General features: G+C 36.6%; 2 protein-coding genes across 6 annotated transcripts in view; one reads left to right on the top strand and one right to left on the bottom strand.

Moving 5' to 3' along the window:
- Window positions 1-12,875, bottom strand: part of PRKD3 (protein kinase D3) — an 88,638-nt gene that overhangs the window by 22,064 nt on the left and 53,699 nt on the right. The window contains exons 7-11 of the mRNA XM_072767282.1: window positions 10,218-10,295; window positions 7,165-7,348; window positions 5,206-5,329; window positions 2,944-3,021; window positions 1,591-1,867 (exon numbers count right to left, since the gene is read on the bottom strand). Coding sequence (XP_072623383.1) covers window positions 1,591-1,867; window positions 2,944-3,021; window positions 5,206-5,329; window positions 7,165-7,348; window positions 10,218-10,295 — 741 coding nt within the window. The remainder of the gene's footprint in view (window positions 1-1,590; window positions 1,868-2,943; window positions 3,022-5,205; window positions 5,330-7,164; window positions 7,349-10,217; window positions 10,296-12,875) is intronic.
- NDUFAF7 (NADH:ubiquinone oxidoreductase complex assembly factor 7) overlaps window positions 1-12,875 on the top strand; it is a 103,726-nt gene that overhangs the window by 45,975 nt on the left and 44,876 nt on the right. For 2 of the 5 annotated variants that reach the window (XR_012003167.1, XR_003238149.2), the window contains exon 11: window positions 7,077-10,065. The exons of 1 other annotated variant lie outside the window; for it this stretch is intronic. The gene's annotated coding sequence lies outside the window, so the exon portion shown is untranslated. Of the gene's footprint in view, window positions 1-2,434; window positions 5,183-7,076; window positions 10,066-12,875 lie in introns of those variants that run through there. 2 more of the 5 variants (XR_012003169.1, XR_012003166.1) reach the window with 1 other exon arrangement.

Here is a 12,875-nt window from a genome sequence, read left to right as displayed (position 1 = left end):
CTTTAACAAGATTCACTACTTCCCCCACCCTTCTCTTTTAATTTATCCTATCTTAACCTACATGAGATCCAAGGTCAAGGTCCAAATCAGGTTCTTCTGCCACAGTTTCTGCTTACTCCTGCTATCCATATGTGCATCCCCCAAGTAAGGCATTACTCATTTCTGCGCTCTACTGCTTTATGCTACTACTCAACACTTATGTTTGTAGTCCTATCTCCTTTAATTTCTGTATTTCTTTTGCATTCTAGCTTAGAACCTAGCATAATGCCAAGAATAGGTATATGAAATAATACAGCTAAACTGAAATAAAGTACATTTAGGAAATGATATCTATTTCAATTTAAATATATTTGTCTAATGAACGTTTCTCCATAAATAACCTAACATCAATGGCGTTAAAAGTGACATATTATGGCTTTCACTTGATTCTTTATCAAATTTAGGTTTTATTTTATTTTATTTTATTTTATTTATTTATTTTTTGAGGCTGTGGGATCGTTTATTGGGGCTGTGTCCAGCCAGGCCGCAGCCAGCCTGGGCCCGAGCCCAGCGTCCCTAAGAGGCGCAGGGGGTGGGGGAGGGGAGAAGGCGCGGGAGGACCCGCCACCCCTGGCCCCACTCCGTCCTGTCTCGGTCCCTGCGAAAAATATGGAATGCTTCACGAATTTGTGTGTGTTTTTTTTTTTTTAAGATTTTATATATTTATTCACAAGACACACACACACAGAGAGAGAGAGAGGGGGGGGGGGGGCAGAGGGAGAAGCAAACTCCATGCAGGGAGCCCGACGTGGGACCCGATCCCGGGTCTCCAGGATCACGCCCTGGGCCAAAGGCAGCGCTAAACCCCTGAGCCACCGGGGCTGCCCAAATTTAGGTTTTATTTTATAAATTTTGTTAGTGCAAAGAACATGTTTCAATAATTTTTTAGTATTTCTGAATGTTTTAATACAGTTAAAAGAAGGGAAGCCTGGGTGGCTCAGATGGTTAAGCATCTGCCTTCAGCTCAGGTCATGATCTCAGTCCTGGGATTGAGTCCCACATTGCGCTCAATGGGGAGTCTGCTTCTCCCTTTTACTCTGCCTCTCCTCCTGCTTGCACTCTCTCTTTCTCAAATGAATATTTTAAAAAAGAGAAAAACAGCATTTCTGACTTCATAGATTTCACAAGTATGATGTTAACTGTAATACTTCATCACCTGTTTATATCTTACCATGAAGCAAAATACTAGTAGTTTGCTTAATCCAATGAGAGTTCATGGATACCGAACACTGTTTTATTCTTTACTGGTTCTCTTTCCTTTAATGCTGACAGCCCCGTAAGGTATGTACTATTACAGAGAAGTAAAGTTTTGCCTAAGATCACATATATGTTGGCAGAGCCAGGATCTAAATGTAGGGAGACTGACTCTGGAACCAAGCTCTGGGGATTGTATATATCATTTTAACTAACGTATAAAGGAATTAACTAACAATACTGGTTACTAAAGATGAAGCTTAAAATGAGCATTAGAAATACAGACACACAACCACACCCACAAAATGCTTAACAACCATAGGGGGTAAAAAAGCCATCAACAAGCTTATTGCTTACTGTGATCTTTCCCTTGCCCCGGAGAAGTGCAAACACTTGCTTGAGGGGTAACAGGCATGAGAGCTTGGCGAATTGCTTTTTCCCAGCTCTGTGCTACATCAACTCCAACTCCAGTGGCAGCAAGAACAGGATTGTGGGAGCTGTCCCCATTGTTCTCCCCAACAAAGTATACCATAGTATCAGTGATGATTTCAAAACAGTGTGGGTTGCTGCCTTGTGAAATGTTTGTGAAATCTTGTGGCGAAGATATGCGAAGAATTTCTGAAAGTGGAATTTCCTGAAGTAAAAAATTAAGCATTAAAAAATATGAATACATCTTTGTTTTTATTTTCAAATACACTAAACAATCAGAGATATGTGTTTCTAATGTTTGCATTAAGATGAACACAAGTATGTGGTACATAGAACACATAGTTAAATCTTACGATAATATCTGTCTTGAATGATTTGTATGCCCAACAATGCCAAAGGCAGAGCAAGGAGATTATAACTAAGCCAGTGATTCAGGCCTTCAGCAGGTCATTAGAATGCAAGGAAGGGGAGGACCATGAAGGGTGACTGCCACTATATCCAACATCTGTCACTTTCCAATCATCATTAAATCAACTCAACAATTACTCATCTACTAGCAGCTATCTGCAAGATACAGCCCTCAGAGAACAAAGCAAAAATAAGAGTGAAAAAAGAATGTTAGTATAGATTGTTCAAGTATTCTATTCTAGTTCTGCCCATAGCTGTAACAATTATTTACATGTAGCTTACTTCCTAACACACACAAAAAAAACATATTTAAAAGAACCCAACCAGTTCAAAGCAAGTCATGAGTTTCTATACTCTCTCTTAGGGATACAACTGCTACACTCTACAATTTTTTTGGTGTTGGTCTGTGACACGGCAAAGTGTGGAGCAAGCCAAGCAAAGACGACTATACAAAGTCTTATACAAATAAGACTATACAAAGCAGCAGCAGCTTTTGGGAATCGGGGCCTAAGATAAAATGGAGTGGTGGAGAACACCAAATACTACCTAGCCTCTTCGCACAGGCTATGATAATGGGACTTACTAAATTTCGCAGTCTAAATCATAGCATCCAAAAGGAAATCAGGAACAACCTGAGAAGCAGGCCAAAACCAAAGGAACACATGACAAACCACCTTGTGTAGCAGTGCTATTGGGGGGGGGGGGTATGGAGGAGTGTGGGACACTTATTTCAACAAGAAACTTAACAATGACTTCTATAAATGATATTAGGCAGTCAAAATAGGTATACTCCAATAATCAACATTACCTGAATATATTTTGAAAATACAGAATATTTCAATGTATGTATTTTTTAAAATGTGGAATCTTTACCTTATAGTACTTTGATCCAGAGTCATTTTGAAATAATGTTAGACACTTGCTGTCCAGTCTCCAGTAATGCCTCTTTCTCTATAAAATAAAGGGCATAATACTCAGGTATAAAAATGATTCCTTCAAAGTATCTGCATCTTCCTTTTTCTTTCATTCCTATTCATATTTGTATTTCTGAATAGGTTTAAAATTCAAGAGAGTCAAAATTCTGCAAACATAGGAAGGATAGAGTGACAAGTATATTGCCATCACCGCTAACATCCCACTCCCATCCAATGATAGTAGGTTTCTGGGAATACTTTTAAAGAATTTTATGCATGCACACACAAATACCTATGTGGTACACATGTGCAGATAGGTAATTTACCTACAGGCTACATTTCCTCTGGCTCGCTAGGTCAAATGACATATACACATGTAAATTTTCCTTGACAGTGTCAATCACTCTACATAAGATTTGACTCAATTTATAGTTTCATCAGCAACATGAATACCTATTTACTCAAACCTTCACTAATGTAGTTATGTTACTAAACTTTTTGATCTTGGCTACACTGATAAATAAGAGCTGACAATTCAGTGAAGTTTTAAATTATACTTTTTATTAAAAAACGAGAAAAAGCTCTAATGTTTAAGAGTCATTTGCATTTCCTTGCCTGTGAACGCTGTTGATATTCTTTCCCCATTCTTTGTGTTGTGGCCTTTTTCTGATCAATTTGTCGTCAGCCTTCACATATAATGAAATTATTCCATGTCTAGATTATGACTTTAGAATACTTTTCCAGTTTGTCATGTGTCTTTGCTTTTGTTTTTTGACATGTGGTTTCTTTCACATGTCTAAATTATTTTTTTTTAATGAAGACTTTAGCCATTTTTGGTCAGAGCATAATTAAAGGGAAGGTACAGAGACTTCTCATATACCCCCCGCTCCCCACATATGCATGGCCTCCCCATTATCTACATCCTCATTCAGAGTGGTACACTTGTTACAACTGATGAACCTATATTGATAAATCATAATCACAAAGTCCAGAGTTTACATTATGGGTTACTCTTGGTATCCTACATTCTATGGGTTTGGACCAATGTATGATGACAGGTTTCCATCATTAAGGGACTTTAGAGTTTTTCCTTGCCTTAAAAATTGTGTTCTTTCTGCCTATTCATCTCTACCTGCCCCCTATCCTTGATCTTTTTTACTGTCTCCATAGTTTTGCTTTTTCCAGATGTCACATAGTTGGAATTATACAGTGTGTAGCCTTTTTACATTGGCTTCTTGTCTTAGTAATATGCATTTAAGATTCCTTCCTATCTTTTCATAGCTCACGGCTGTTTAGTACTAAATAATATTCCATTGTCAGGAAGGATGTACCACAATTTATTTGTCAATTCACTTACTGAAGGACATCCTGTTGCTTCCACGTTCTGGCAATTATGAATAAAGCTACTGTAATCATCCATATTCAGGTTTTGTGTGAACATAAGTTTTTATATCCTTTGGGTAAAAACCAAGGGGTGCAACTGCTACATCATATGATAAGAGTATGTTCAGTTTTGTAAGTAGCCGTCAAACAGTCTTTAAAAGCGTCCATACCATTTTGCATTCCTACCAGCAATGAATGAAAGTATGTGTTGTTCTACATCCTTGTCAGCCTTTGGTGTTGTCAATGTTCCAGATTTTGGCCACTCCAGTCTGCAGTGATATAGTACTGTTGTTTTAAATTGCACTTCCCTGATGATATATGATATAGAACATCTTTTCATATGCTAATTTGCCATCTGTATATCTTCTCTGGGGAGGTATGTGTTAAAGTCTTTGACTCACATTTTATTTAATTGGGTTGTTTGTTTTCTTACTATTGAGTTTTAAGCGTTCTTTTGTATTCTGGAGAATAGTCTTCCATCAATGTCTCTTTTACAAAGATCTTCTCCTTATCTGTGTTTGTCTAATTCTCTTGACACTGTCATTTGCTGAGGAGAAGCTTTTAAATGTAATGAAGTCCATCTTATCAATTATTTCTTTAATGGATTTGATATTTGGTATTGTATCCTCAGACACTTTCTGAATCTCTACTGCTCTACTAGTTTGTAAAAATATTTCAAAGTTCTGCCTTTTGAAAACTCTTTACAAACTTACCTATAGTTCCAGTGTACTATAATGTCTTAATATTTATTTCATTCTTACTTTGATTTTAAAAATGCATAAAGTAAAGCACATAAACAAAATTTCACTACCATATTACAATGTCTGTGATTACTGACCAGGGTGTCCCTGCTGCTGTAATGGACCATCCACCCTTCCTTCACCATCGTGCTGCTCTTCCTCTTTGTGTGCTTGATGGACTGTACAACCCTCATTAGCGGAATATTACTGCTTGTTGATGGACTAAAAAACATTTAGAATTTATGATAAAATATTGATAATTTATTTTTAAAAATCATATAAATACTATAAACTCATCAGCCCTTTTTAAGACAATTGAGCTAAAATTTTTCAAAATATCTAAGAGAAATAGCTTAAGAAAATAAATTAACCCCATTATGATGATACACAATTGATTTATAAAAGACTAAGATAATACTGCAAGTTCTCATTATTTGTCATCAATATTTTGTGAAGGGTGATAACACAGAACAATGCACAGAGCAGAAAGAATTCTCCCTAATTAGAAGATCTGAATGAAGCCTGGTAGAGGGCCTCATTTGGGAATTCTGTTGAGAAAGTTTCTTTTGCCCTAGGCAGCATGATTAATTAGTGAATTCATAACAAGGTAAAAAGTAAACTGCTTTTCAAATGTCAATTCCATTATTCATGTTAGCAAAAAGTATTTCTAGTAGAAGATGCTGAAAGGAAAAGGATATACAGATAACAATTAAGAAAATTTAAAAAATAGGGACACTTGGGCAGCTCAGTGGTCGAGCAACTGCCTTTAGCTCAGGGTGTGATCCCTGGGTCCTAGGATCGAGTCCCACATCTGGCTCCCTGCAGGAAACCTGCTTCTCCCTCTGCCTCTGCCTAAGTCTCTTATGAACAAATAAATAAAATCTTAAAAAAAAAAAATAACGTACTGAGTTAAATCAGGTAATACTGAAACATGGGTCAGGAATAACGCAGCTGGAGGAAAAGAACAATTTGAGGGCTATGTGTGAAAAACATATAGTTTTTCAGTTTCAGTCTCAGTTAAATATTTTCTTTTAAATTATAAAGTATTCATGATTAGGAAGCTACCGAAGTTCTCCTGATAGTCTCTAAACTGAGTAAATATTAAGTTTTTTTTTTTTTTTTTTTTTAATATTAAGTTTTAGTTCAGAATAATGATAGGGGTGCCTGAGGGGCTCTGTTGGCTAAGTGTCTGCCTTCAGCTCAGGTCATGGTTGCAGGGTCCTAGAATCAAGCCTCACATCAGGCTCCCCTGCTTAGCAGGGAGCCTGATTCTCCCTCTCCCTCTGCCCCACCCCCACCCGCTTGTGCTGTCTCTGCCAAATAGGGAAATTAAATCTTAGTGAAAAAAGAAAATGATAATGATAGTTAATAGCTGTAATCTAATGATAAGCAAAAATGAATAAATGATCACTCAGCCACGTGAGACTGGTAAATGATCTATTTTTTCTAAATACCTCCTGGTTGCCAATGAAAACTAAAACCTGCCAAAATATTAAAATTTTATCACAAAGTAGTATATCCTATAAAGCTGTATATACAGAAAAACTGAATTCCTATAAACATAAGAGGATATTTAAAAGTTTTATAAGCCAAAAGCATTTTTACAAAGTGCTAATAGTCTAATAAACTGTGGTATATGAAAACTGCTCCCAAATTCGTCACCATCATCTGTGTGCAACATCCGCAGGTATACATTAGTACTGGTGTTTCTGACATCGATAATCTGCCTACATGAAAAAACTGGTTGCTTTAATTGATGGTTCAATTCTGACACCTTGTGGTGCCTGCTCCACAGTGGGATATCATCTAGGCTACACTTATATAAAACGTTTTTTTCTTCAAGAAAACAAGGATTCTCACACCTTCCCATCTTGAGTGGAAGGCAGGAGTGATATAATTTATTTCAGAAATACTGTGGTACATGTAACAGAATTAGCAACAATTTAATTAAATTTTAAATTACATTTAGGTTCCATGTAAAGAGACTCTTTCTTAAGGGAGCCCCTTGGACTGACCCTGCTTTGGGAAGCAGATTGTGGGACATGTACATGCACTACCTGATTGTTTTCACGGCTTCCTCATCTCTTTCCACATCAAGATCAGATGGATCCAAGAAGAACATTTTGTCTTCTGGAGGAGATGGTTCTTCTGTGTCATCCAATCCCCGACTACCATCACTGTTCATATCACTGCTGTCGATATCCATAGGTATATCTGTATCTGCTCCCAGACTGGAAGGTTCTGGCAAAGTTTTAAATGAATTCAAAGTTTTCTATTAATGGGAGATCAATACATCTAGATAGAAAAAAGTATATTAAATGTGGGGGAAAAAAGCTTTAAAACCCTCAATGAAAATCTAGAAAAATATCTTTAGGACTTAGGATAAAGCAGTATTTGAGGAAGATACAAAATCCATATACCATAAGGAAGAAAAGTAATTTGATTAATTAGAATTTAAATTTCCATATGACAAAAGATACTAAAAGTGAAGTAAAAAATTAGCCACCACTATAGTATGTTGGGTTAACTGGTTTTCCACAAAGGTCCAAGGCAATTCGTTGGGAAAAGAATAAATAGTCTACTCAAAACCTGGTGCTATTTCAACTGATACCTACGTGCAAAAAGGTGAAACTGGACCTCTTTCTTAAACCAAACCAGAAAATTAAGGTAGATCACGGGTCTAAATATAAGAGCTAATTTTATAAAACTCTTAGAAGAAAACATAGGAATAAATCTTTGTAACCTTAACACCAAAAACCTAAGTGACAAAAGAAAAAATAAATTGGACTTAAAAATTTTTTGTGCTGCAAATGAACACAGCACAAGTGTTCTTTCTTTTTGCTCAAGAAAGCAAAAAGCCCAAAAGAAGGGGAAAGTATTTACATATATCAAATAAGGGACTTGTATTGCAAATATTTAAAGAACTCTTATGATTCAATAATAAACTGATATAAACAGTTAAATGGGCAAAGGATAGGAATAAGATATTCCCCAAAGCAAATGTAAAAATGACCAAACAGATATGTGAAAAGAAGTGCATGTCAATTAGCCATTAGTAAAATGCAAATCAAAACCACAATGAGGTATCACCTCATACTCACTAGGATGGCAACAGTCAAAATGATAGACAATAACAAGTGGTGAGGAGCATGCAGAGAAATCAGAATCCTCACACATTGCTGGTCAAAATGAAAACATTTAGCAGTTCTCTGTAGGTTAAATACAGAGTTACCATATGACTCAACAATTACACAACTAGATACCTGCCCAAGCAAAAGGAAAATATATGTCCACAGAAACTGTACTCAAATGTTCATAGTGTTATTCATAATAGCCCCAAAGTGGATACAACTCAAATGTCCATTGACTGGAAAATAAAATGTGGTATATTCAAGCAGAGGAATGTTACTCATCCACATAGCAGAAGGTACATATTTAACATGGATGAACCCTGAAAACATGAAGCTATGTGAGATACCAGTCCCAAAAGACTACATATTATGTGACTTCATTTATATGAAATGTCTAGAATGGACAGACCCGTAGAGATAGAAAGTTGATTGGCAGTTGCCAGGGGCTAGTGTGGAAAAGTGAGGAGTGACTACGAGAGTGTATGCAGTTCTCTTTTCAGGGTGATGAAAATGTCCCACCACTGGACTATAATGACAGCTACCTAACTTAGTGAATAAACTAAATGTGTAAAGTATGCAAATTATCTCAATAAAGCTACTCTAAAAAATGATAAGCATAACTGAGAGAAGGTGTTTGTCAAGTATAACTGACAAAGAATTATTAGGTAGAATTATGAACAAAACTCCCTGCAAATCAATAACAAATAAGCAAACAGAAAAATGGACAAAACATGTAAATAGGTAATTTACAGTGGAAAAAACCCTAAGTAACCAGTCAACATTTGAAAGATTTGTCAAGCTCAGTATACAAATGTACCTTAAAATCAATATAAAGAGTATTTGATAACCATTTATCAAACAGTAGAAAAGTACAAAAAGATATGAACCATAAATCTAGAGAAATCTTTAGACTTTGGTCTAAAGAAAAACTGCATTAGTTCAAAGTAACCCAAATGAAAAAACCAATCACATTGTCAGTGGTGTTAAATAGCAACCATAAAATACAAGCCATTAAAGGAAAAAAGTTTTAAGAAATTTAATTTCCATTCCTTATGCTTTTCCTCCTATAGAACTATTACATCCAATTTTTACCAGTCTTGTAAATATTAAAGAAAAATTATGCTTAGAATCATTACTCCTTCCTTCCAAAAAGGTAATCACTTCAAATTAATATAATCTCGAAAAGAGGAAAAAAAACAACAGCACCCACGGGAAAATGTCTAGGGAATGACTAAGGGAGAGAGACAGTGAGGCAGTACAATGTATTCTAAAGACTATGGACTCAGAAGCCAACTACATGGGTTCAAATCCCAACTCTGTAAGTTTCTGGCTACATTTCTTGAGCAAGTTATCTAATGTCTTTGTGCCCAAGTTCACTCTTCTTTAAGTACTTAAACTCAAAGGGGTGTTCTTAGTTTAAATGTCAATATATCCGGACTCCTGGGTGACTCAGCGGTAGAGCCTCTGCCTTTGATTTGGGGTGCGATCCCGGAGTTCCGGGATGAGTCCCACGTCGGGCTCTTTGCATGGAGCTTGCTTCTCCTCCCTGTGCCTCTGTGTCTCTCGTGAATAAATAAATAAAATCTTTAGAAATAAATAAATAAATGTTAATATATATAAAGAGTGAAGAACAGTGCCTGGCACACAGGGGCAGTAAGTACTAGAACAACAAAAACCTTTAGGGACTACAGCAGAGTGTTAAAATAAGTCTTTTTATGTCTAAGATGGAAGAGAATATGCAGCACCACTGGCAATATTAGACTACAGAGTAGTAACTGGTTAAAGGAAAAAGGGGAAGGCATAATGACTAATAAAAGTGTACCATTATTGATGTCTGCATTTTGTTTATTAAGTCTTAAAAAGTCAAAGTTAAGAAACAGACAAAATAAAATATGCAAATATAACCTTATACAAAGATAATACACAAAGAATTGTGACCTTTTCTAATCCTTTATGGAAATTAAGATAATGAATTTTACCTCCATTGAAAGTAACCTCTCCAAGGCAGTCCCTTGGTACTTTTGATGCACAGCGTTTATGGCAGTTGAATTTACAATCTGAAATAAAGTATTTGGTTTATTAATTTACGAAAAAAGTCAGGCAGTATCAGATACGGTTAGAGATTTTTTAAAGTTTGCCTTTACTCAGAACTCAGGTTTGGGAATAAAAGGTCTGGTTTCAAATTCTGATGCCACCTCTTAATAGGTATTTAACTCCTCAGGGCTCAGTTTCTTTTTTCTTTTTAAGTTTTAATTTAAATTCCAACTAGTTAACATAGTGTAATGTGAGTTTCAAGTGTGCAACATAGTGATTCAACACTTCCATATAACACCTGGTGCCCAAAGTGTACTCCTTAATCCCCATTACCTATTTCACCCATCCCCCCACCTACCCCTAGTAACCATCAGTTTGTTCTCTTAGTTAAGAGTATGTTTCTTAGTTTCTCTTTTTTGTCCCCTTTGCTTGTTTTTTTTTCTTAAATTCCACATGCATAAAATCATATGGTATTTGTCTTTCTCTGACTGACCTGAGAACAGGAAATAATCTCCCCACTGTGTGCCCCAGGCACTCTTCAAATCATTGTTTCCACACTGTCCCTGGGGTTGTTTGCCTGCCCTTTTCTCCAAGAGCAGACTCGATGCCTCTAGATTCTTTGATGCCTCTAGACTCTTGGAGCCCAGTCTATGACACTTAAAACTTTGGACATGAAGTCCCTCTGCCTACAAGAACTCACAAAATTTAGCCCACCTTGCTTTCCAAGCCAGTGGATGGGGAAACATTCTCCTGTGCATTCCCCTGAGTGCTCTTCTCTTGCCCTTCTCTATGACCATGGCTCCCTCCCCTCTGCAGCAGCCAGGACCCATTTCTCCTGTAAACAATGTCCTGCACTTCCTACCTTCTTTATTGTGGCCTCTCTCTACACTTAATTGTGGAGTTTGTTCTGCCAGTCTTCAAGTAGATTTCTGGGATATTTAGGATGCTTTGATAGCTATCTAATTGTATTCTTGGGACGAATGAACCTGGATTCCTCCTACTCTGCCACCATCTTCCCCATTTCTACCAATGGTCAGTTTCTTTATCTCTATAATGAAGCTAATAATATTCGTTTGATAGACACATTGTCAAAATGTTGCTGAGAGCTCCATGTTTCCTTCCCTTAGCCTCACATTCATCTTTCCACATTCCCTTTAAGAGTTTCTCAGGCTGACTACTTTTCCAACATATGTCAAGCACTTACTTTCAGTCCCTAATTATTAGGGCCTGGTGCATATGCGGAAGAGACTGAGAGTCTACAAGCTTCAATTAGGAATTAGTAAGGGCTTTCCCCATACAGCCTTATAAGGAAGGACTAAGCTGCTCATGCACAAGATTTCCCACCTTTATGCACAGTTTTCTTTAGCCTGCAAGAACATCAGAGTTGACATCACTGCAGATGAGTGTCAGGTGCAACGTGTTCAATACTACTGTGTAAATCAGTGGTTCTCAAAACTGTGGTTCCTAGACCAGCAGCATCAGTATTATTAAGACCTTGTTAGAAATGCAAACTCTTCTGCCCCACCCCAAACCTATTATATCAGCAGCTCTGGGAGTGTGTTTTAGTAAGTATTTTTTAGGTGACACCAAAATTGATACCCACTGCTGTAACTACTGTCTACTACTACCTTCCATCTTAGAAATACATCTACCAGCAATATTTGGATAAAAATGATTTCAAGTCCTGACTCGGAATGATTTTGTAATCCTTATAATTCAAGAAAATTCTGGGTATCAATACCAATGGCATAAGGTAAAGGTCATTATAAGAAAAAGTCTCATGATTAAAAATTTGGGGATCCCTGGGTGGCTCAGCGGTTTGGCGCCTGCCTTTGGCCGAGGGGGCGCAATCCTGGAGTCCCGCGTCGGACTCCCGGCGTGGAGCCTGCTTCTCCCTCTGCCTGTGTCTCTGCGGCTCTCTCTATGTCTATCATGAATGAATAAATAAATCTTAAAAAAAAAAAATTAAAAAAAAATTGGAGGGTGACAAAACTTGTATTAAATAACTGTCTTTTTAAGTGAAATGCCCTAGAAAAATTGATATATAATATTACTATTAATATATCCCATATATCTTAAATAATTGGTGTACTTCTTATTTCATGAGGTTTTACAAATTGTGACAATAACAAGATTTGTTTTCCCTTTGAAAATGTACAGCCAGATTTGTGGCCTGCCTGAGCAAGTATGTTCGAATGGCAGGCATTTTTATTTCTCTGTACTCCTACCAATGGTTTTGTTCCCTTTTTTAAGATTTTATTTAAATTCAAGTTAGTTAACATATAGTGGATTAGTTTCAGGAGTAGAATTTAATGATTTGTCAGTTGCATATAACACCCAGTGCTCCTTACATCAAGTGCCCTCCTGCCTTCTCATGTTTTTATTGACTTGTTTATGTTTTCTTGTATTTTATATATGCTTTCAAGCTGCCTTGAGTTTTAATTTTCACAGAAGAAAATAAAGAGGTGAATGAATGAATACTGCTCTTTAGAACTTTATGTTTTCCTCAAATGATTCAGTTTAAATGTTTTAACTATATTATTTTTTTTCATTTTTAGCTTGACAAGGTGAATGAAAATGACTTTTACTTTTTTTTTAAAAGA

This window comes from Vulpes vulpes, chromosome 8 (assembly GCF_048418805.1).
Source record: "Vulpes vulpes isolate BD-2025 chromosome 8, VulVul3, whole genome shotgun sequence".
NCBI classification, from domain to species: Eukaryota; Metazoa; Chordata; class Mammalia; order Carnivora; family Canidae; genus Vulpes; species Vulpes vulpes.
The sequence above is the reverse complement of the archived record's forward strand: the minus strand, read 5'-3'. Positions and strand labels throughout refer to the sequence as shown.